Genomic DNA, 7,917 nt, shown 5'->3' with positions numbered 1-7,917 from the left:
ATCAGGTGGATGTGGGACAGGGTTATAAGGCACAGAATTTATAGCAAAAGGTCCCAGTGTCATGTCACTGAGAGGATACATTGAGACTGCTGTTTGAGAACGAGTTGCAGAGGAGCTTCAGGCAGGAGGCCACTCTCTCCTGTAATCAGACCCGTCCTGTTCTGAAGGGGCTGTTGTGTTGTGTTTTGTTTTGTAAGGTCAACGTTGAGGAGCCAATGAGGAGGCGGCCATGGAGAACCAGACGGTGGACAACAGCAGCTTCTTTAACAGCAGCGTGGGAGTGACCTTCCCGGGTACCGCTCTCCTCCAGCAGTACAAGTGCCTCTTCATCCTGCTATACTGCGCCCTGGTGGCCGTGGCGTGTGTTGGCAACGCCTTCCTGATCGGCAGCATCGCGGTGGACCGTAAACTCCACACCGTCACCAACTTCTTCATCGGGAACCTGGCGTCGGCGGACCTCTTAATGTGCCTGGCCTGCGTGCCGCCCACGCTGTCCTACGCCTTTGAGCCACGCGGTTGGCTCTTTGGGCGCTTCCTGTGCCACCTGGTCTCCCTGCTGCAGTCCGCCCTGGTCTACGTCTCGGTGTTGTCCCTGACGGCCATCGCGGTGGACCGCTACGTGGTGGTGGCGCACCCCGTGCGGCAGAGGGCGGGCCGGGGGCGCTGCGGCCTGGTGGTGGCGTCCATCTGGGCCCTGGCCCTGGCCCTGGCCAGCCCGGCCTCCGCCCGGGTGGCCTACGTGGAGCTGGAGGCCGCCGGTCACGACGTGAACGTGTGCGAGGAGTTCTGGCGCGGCCGGGAGACCGAGCGCGCGGCCTACTCCTGCGTGGTGATGCTGGCCTCCTACATGGTGCCACTGTCCGCGGTCAGCGTCTCCTACTGTGCCATCAGCGCCCACCTGCGGAGGCGCCACCTGCCCGGGGTGGTGGAGCAGAACCGCCTGCGGTGGAACGAGAAGAAGAGGAAGACATTCTCCCTGCTGGTGGTCTCCGTGGTAACCTTCGCCATGTGCTGGATGCCCCTCCAGATCCTCAACCTCCTGCAGGACCTGGACGTTGACTTCGCCATCTTGGACACCCGCTACCTCAACGTGGCGCAGGTCTCCTGCCATTGGCTGGCCATGAGCTCTGCCTGCTACAACCCCTTCATCTACGCCTCACTGCACCGTAAGCTCCGCCTGCGGCTGAGGGCCTACCTCCGCCGCTGGAGGCAACCAGGGGGTTTCTTGGCAGGACGCCTCTCGCCCTTCCACACCAGCATCAGCCTGGTGTCCGAGCTCCCCAAGGCCGGGGCCCCAGCTGGCAGTGGCAACACTTCTGACCCGGTCTGAGCGCCGGCAGCCATTATCACCGACTCGTCTGTCCATTCTCACCCCCAAAATGGTACCATTGGCTTCCCCCGCACCCCAATGCAACCCCCCCTTCTTTCTTTATGTGGAGTCTCCATGGAATACGATGACCAACCTGGAAAGGATGGGCCAAAGGACCTTTTGCGCACTGTGGGAAATCTTCATGTGAGTCTAGACTATGGAATATGGGACTGGAGCCTTTGATGGATAGGATGGGCCCAATGGCCTGTTGGCGCCCTGTGGAAAAACTCTAGAGTCTGGACCGTTGGAACATGGTGGGCGTGAGGAAATGGATACGACGGAACCAAAAACTGTAACGTCCCAGCAGAGAGGGATTCAAATTTTTAAAAATTGTCGAAAATGTTTTCCTGGAATGTAACGTCAAATTAATTTTCTTCCATTGTTCCGAGAGGTGAATGGAGGGTCAGTGTTTTGTTGTCCCTAGTTGCCCTCCCTTGAGAAGGTGGGGGTGAGTTGCCTCTTGAACCACTGCAGTCATGGGTAGACCCACAATGCCCTGAGGGAGGGAATTCTGGGATTTTGACCCAGTAGAAGTGAAAGAAATATATTTCCGAGTCAGGATGGGGAGTGGCTTGGAAGGGAAGGTGCAGGGGGGTGGTGTCCCCATGTATCTGCTGTCATTGTCTTTCTAGATGGAAGAGACTGTGGGCTTGAACAGTGCTGTCTGAGGAGGCACTGATGGTACACACTGTACACCGACGCCAGGTTCCCGATGAAGATGGTACACACTGCTGCTACTGAGCGTCAGTGATGGGGGAGAGGGAGTGGATGTGGGAAGGGCTGGATGGAGTGCTAATCAAGCAGGCAATGTTATTTTTAATTAAACCATAAGATTAGAATGAGGGACTCGACTGAACTCAAGACAATTCAAGATGGGGCTAACATTGGGAAATTTTATTTCACACAAAAGACGAGCAACAAATGTTGCAATCACATGTTAAAGGTCAAAGGAATGGGATTAGGCAACTTTGGGACTTCAAGGATTTGAAGTTAACCAATTGGGTTAAACAAAATGCAACTTCCGTCTGGGTCCATCTGGGATCGTCCCTCAGTCAGAGTCTAACATTCATCAGCTTAAAATCAGAGGATGCTGGAGAAACTCAGCAGGCCTGATAGAGAGAGAGAAAGAACAGTTAGCACTTAGGGTCCAGAGACCCTCCTTCAGAACTCCATCCCCAGCTTTGTTCTGAGTTAACCGAGGGTGGTGGAAGAGACAGAGTTGACTCATTACGATGGGCCTGAACACTGGGAGAAGGAGAGGACAATTTGACTGGAGCCCTGCCCACCCATCCCCCTCCTCCTGCCCGTCAGGAAACCGACACCGATCCCGCACAAAGTCGGACTGCGACGCGCACTGAAGTCGTGAGAGAGCATCATGAACGCCCAAGGAGAACCAGAAACGGAGAAATCCTTACGGTGAGAGAAGAGGAAGCATTTGTGTCGGCCAATTCGGTAAACACGTTCCGGATAAATTGTTCTTCATTAAGTGATGCGGCGTTCAGCTTCCCCAAGCGAGTATTTATTCAGGACTATGTTGTTGCAAGATGGAGCAGCACTTCCCCTGTCTTCTGCCCCTGTCTCAACCTCCTCCAGATCCAGTGCTTCTGGGAGACCTGTCAAATAGTTTTGGGATGTTTGCTATGACTGGGGAGCACTGTGTGGCTCAGAGTAGATCCCTTTGCTCCCAATGGCACTGCAGAGGGCACATGCCAAAAACCCAGACCAGGGCCCATTCTGTGTGGTATTGAAGGATGAGACAAAGAAAGATGGAGGCCTTAGAGAGAGGGGAGTACAGAGGAGATTCACTCTGAAGATGAGGAACCCTTGTTAATTGGATGGACAGGGGAAACTGGGCTGGTGCTCAAGATTTGATTGAGTTGTTCAAAGTGGTGGATAGGGTACATGGGGGCATGATGGGAGGAGCGAGAATCGGAAGGCACCGATATGAGTAAAACTCCTCATCGCAGAGCGTGCGATCTGAGTGCGGCGGAGACAGAGCACTCTCTCAGGGGAGGGTTACTGGAGGTGGAACATTAGCAGGGAGTTGGGGATGGAAGGCGAGGGGACAAGCACTGGCCGAGAGCTCTCGTGGGGAGCCAGAGGAGGCACGATGGGCTGAATGGCCCCTGAACGGTGGTCAGCACTGCTGCCTCACCGCGCCAGGGACTCAGGTTCGATTCCAGCCTCGGGCGACTGTCTGGGTGGAGTTTACACCTTCTCCCGGTGTCTGGAGTTCCCTCTGACGGTGTGAGGGAGTTCGGCGCAAGGTGGAGGAAATAGCAGCAGCCGTTCTACCACAAAACGTGGGAGCAGATGTCGGCCATTCAGCCCGTCGGGTCTGTGCTGCCATGCAATGAGATAGCAGCTGATCTAACAATCCTCAACCCGTCACTCCTCTGCCTTTTCCCCATGGCCCTTGATCCCCCTATTGATTACCAACCTCAGCCCTGAACATACTGAACAAACCCAGCCTCCGTGAGAAAGAATTCACTCCCCTCTGAGAGAAATTCCTCCCCATCTCTGTGCTAAAGAGACAGCCCTGGACTGAGATTTTTCAATGCTTGAAAGGGTCAGAGTTCATCTCGTGTCTGATGTTCAAATATCTGTCCTGCTGTCTCGTGGCTCTCCGTGATTTATTTTGGTGTGTTTCTGTAAAGAGTTGGTTTGCTTCTTGTGGGCATTCAGTGTATGTGTCACCAGAGCCCCCTGGCCCCCTTGTGCCATGCTGCCTTCAGAGATCACTATTTAAATAAAGACTTTTAACATGCGACTGTCTCTCTGCCGCCTCATTACTGCTAGGAGAAAGTGAGGACTGCAGATGCTGGAGTATCCGAGCTGAAAATGTGTTGCTGGAAAAGCGCAGCAGGTCAGGCAGCATCCAAGGAACAGATGTGGCCTCCTCTATATTGGGGAGACAGGCCGCCTACTTGCGGAACGCTTCAGAGAACACCTTTGGGACACCCGGACCAACCAACCCAACCACCCCGTGGCTCAACACTTTAACTCTCCCTCCCACTCCACCGAGGACATGCAGGTCCTTGGCCTCCTCCATCGCCAGAACATAACAACACGACGGTTGGAGGAGTAGCGCCTCATCTTCCGCCTGGGAACCCTCCAACCACAAGGGATGAACTCAGATTTCTCCAGTTTCCTCATTTCCCCTCCCCCCACCTTGTCTCAGTCAAATCCCTCGAACTCAGCACCGCCCTCCCAACCTGCAATCTTCTTCCTGACCTCTCCGCCCCCACCCCACTCCGGCCTCTCACCCTCACCTTGACCTCCTTCCACCTATCACATCTCCATCGCCCCTCCCCCAAGTCCCTCCTCCCTACCTTTTACCTTAGCCTGCTGGACACACTTTCCTCATTCCTGATGAAGGGCTTATGCCCGAATGTCGAATTTCCTGTTCCTTGGATGCTGCCTGACCTGCTGCGCTTTAACCAGCAACACATTTTCAGCTCTGCCTCATTAATGCTGTCTACTGTGCTTTCAGTACAATCGTTCCCAGCCTTGACACCAAACAGGACTGTGCACAGTGAACGTGCGGTGGACAGTATCATCTATCAGCTACGTTTGGGCACAGTGGCTCAGTGATTAGCACTGCTGCCTCACAGGGACCTGGGTTCGATTCCAGCCTCGGGAGACTGACTGTGTGGAGTTTGCACGTTCTCCCCCATATCTGCGTGGGTTTCCTCCCACAGTCCAAAGACGTGCAGGTCAGGGTGGATTGGCCGTGCTTAGCTGCCCCACAGCGTCCAGGGCTGTGGAAGCTAAGTAGGTTAGCCACTGGAAGGACAGGGATAGGGAGGAGGAGAAAGTGAGGACGGCAAATGCTGGAGATCAGAGTGGAAGAGTGTGACTCTGGAAAAGCACGGCCGGTCAGGCAGCATCCGAGGGGCAGGAGAATCAACGTTTCAAGCATAAGCTCTTCCTGCTTTTGCTCGAAACATCGATTCTCATGCCCTTTGGAGGGCCGATGTGGACTTGATGGGCTGAATGGCCTGCTTCCACTCTGTAGGGAATCTATGAAACCTGGTTGGCGTGGATAAATTGTGCCAAACGTCTTGTCTCTATGCTATGTGACTAAATGGCTTATCCTGTTCCTAGTTTCTTTTCATTTCCCAGTTAACCATCTCTGGTCATCTCTGTTTGTTCATAATCCACGTGGGAATTACTCACAGCATCCCACTGACCCACACTGGGGCCAGGTATGATCCCACATCTGCGATGAGTTAATCATTCCAAGCCATTTGAGAACACAGCTTTGCAAAATTAACCAGCGCAGGAGGAGCCCATTTGGCCCATCAAGTGTGTACTAGCTCTGTGGCAGAACCATCCTATTCATTGGTGTAGGTGACCATCAATTGTTATAAAAACACATCTGCTTCAGTAATAATCCCCAAATCTGCCGTCCTTCCCCGGCCTGCTCTACACGTGACTCCAGACCCACAGTGAGGTTATTGACCCCCAACTGCCCTCAGAAGGTTAACTTGTTGAATGTCAACCAAAGGGGCAATGAGTCGTCTTGCTTTCTGATTGGTGGAGAACGGCAGTTGTCACAAGGATGGGCATCCAATGGTTGAGGTTCGAGGGGAAGTCATGTGATGGCACCTGATCCCAACTGGCAACCCCACCTGCAAAACCTCTTAGTTCCTGACATTAAAAGAAAGGGTCTGAGGTAGAATTATATTGACTTTTTAAAAAAGGTGGATTCTCCCAACTTAAAGAATTGCTCAGCAACAGGAATGATGGAGATGGTAAGTGTGAAAGAATTTACGTGACCAGGGATGTGGTCTCACCTGATGCGGCTATACTACATTATCCCTCATTACAAAGGAAACTAGCTGCAGTCATCATAGTATTGAAAGAACCAACAGACATTTAATATAACTATTATACTGAACATTTGGGGTGGCACAGTATTAGCAATGCTGCCTCACAGCACCAGAGACCTGGGTTCAATTCCCACCTCAGGCAACTGTCTGGGTGGAGTTTGCACATTCCTCAGTTTCCTCAGACAGTCCAAAGATGTGCAGGTGAGGTGAATTGGCCATGTTAAATTGCCCGTAGTGTTAGGTGTAGGGGAATGGGTCTGGGCGGGTTGCTCTTCATTGGGTTGGTGTGGACTTGTTGGGCCGAAGGGCCTGTTTCCACACTAAGTAATCTAAGCTAAATCCTCAGTCGCATAAGTGTTTGGATTATGGGCATTTAATATAACTAACTGTCCTAGCAAATGCTACGTTCCTCAGGAACACCAGTCCCTGGGCTCATTTTAAGTTATGAGAGTGTAGCATCCTTCCATTGATCCAGGGTAAGATGGAGTCTGACACTTTCATGGCCTCAGGTCACATGATATGATGCATGCCTCTTAAAGGCATACCCACCGTGAGAAATAACACAACAAGTGGCACAAGGGCAAAAGAGGTGGGATGAATAGGATGGTTCTGCCACAGAGCTAGTACACACTTGATGGGCCAAATGGGCTCCTCCTGCGCTGGTTCATTTTGCAAAACTGTGTTCTCAAATGGCTTGGAATGATTAACTCATCGCAGATGTGGGATCACACCTGGCCCCAGTGTGGGTTAGTGGGATGCTGCGAGTAATTCCCACATGGATTATGAACAGAGATGACCAGAGATGGTTCACTTGGAAATGATTCAATTCAATGAAGCTTTCTTCGAAAGTGCATCTGTCTGGTGTTGTGCTGTGCTACCATCTGCTGGCTAATACTGGCAGTGCAGTGTCCAGGCAGGGTAATGGTTGATGTATCTGTGTGTGTGAGAGAGGTGGGGAAGGGGAAGCGGTGATTGATCTGTTGGTCAAATAGTGACCCACATGGATCCCTCATTAGAGAGTGGAGTGCATAATTTGGGCAGACACTTCAGTGGATCCAGAGATTCTGTTTTTAGACTCTTCCCTCTCTGCTATATGTTAAAAAGTTAAAATTCTGTGACAGTATTTCAAAGAAAGATAGAGTTCTCCCCCAGTGTCCTGCACATGAGTGATCTCAAAACCAATGAAACAGACTACCTGCTCATTTGTGGGATCTTGCTGTGTCATCACATTCCCTGCATTATCAATCTGTACGTCCTTCTGATAAACCAATGGCAGATTTAAGAATAGGACAGTTACCCAGTTTAGATTAGATTCCCTATAGTGTGGAAACAGGCCCTTCAGCCCAACCAGTCCACACTGACCCATTTCCCTCTGACTAATGCACCTAACACTATGGGCAATTTAGCACGGCCAATTCACCCTAACCTGCACACCTTTGGACTGTGGGAGGAAAGAGCTGAAAAATGTGTTGCTGGAAAAGCGCAGCATCAAAGGAGCAGGAGAATCGACGTTTCAGGCATAAGCTATGCTTTTGCAGTAACACATTTTTCAGCTCTGATCTCCAGACCTCACTTTCCACTGAGGGAGGAAACCCACGCAGATACAGGGAGAATGTGCAAACTTCACACAGACAGTCACCTGAGGTTGGAATTGAACCTGGGACCCTGGTGCTGTGAGGCAGCAGTGCTAATCACTGAGCCCACCAACCTTTT

The 7,917-nt window shown here is 52.0% G+C and overlaps 1 protein-coding gene across 1 annotated transcript; it reads left to right on the top strand.

The window, feature by feature from the left end:
* The first annotated feature begins 229 nt into the window (after positions 1-229).
* si:dkey-202l22.3 (7 transmembrane receptor domain-containing protein) lies at positions 230-1,330 on the top strand. Its single transcript, XM_060856017.1, has one exon. The coding sequence runs from the start codon at positions 230-232 to the stop codon at positions 1,328-1,330; it is 1,101 nt and encodes a 366-aa protein (XP_060712000.1).
* Positions 1,331-7,917: the final 6,587 nt, after the last annotated feature.

The sequence above is a fragment of the Hemiscyllium ocellatum genome, chromosome 47 (assembly GCF_020745735.1).
Source record: "Hemiscyllium ocellatum isolate sHemOce1 chromosome 47, sHemOce1.pat.X.cur, whole genome shotgun sequence".
Classification (NCBI taxonomy): Eukaryota; Metazoa; Chordata; class Chondrichthyes; order Orectolobiformes; family Hemiscylliidae; genus Hemiscyllium; species Hemiscyllium ocellatum.
The sequence above is the reverse complement of the archived record's forward strand: the minus strand, read 5'-3'. Positions and strand labels throughout refer to the sequence as shown.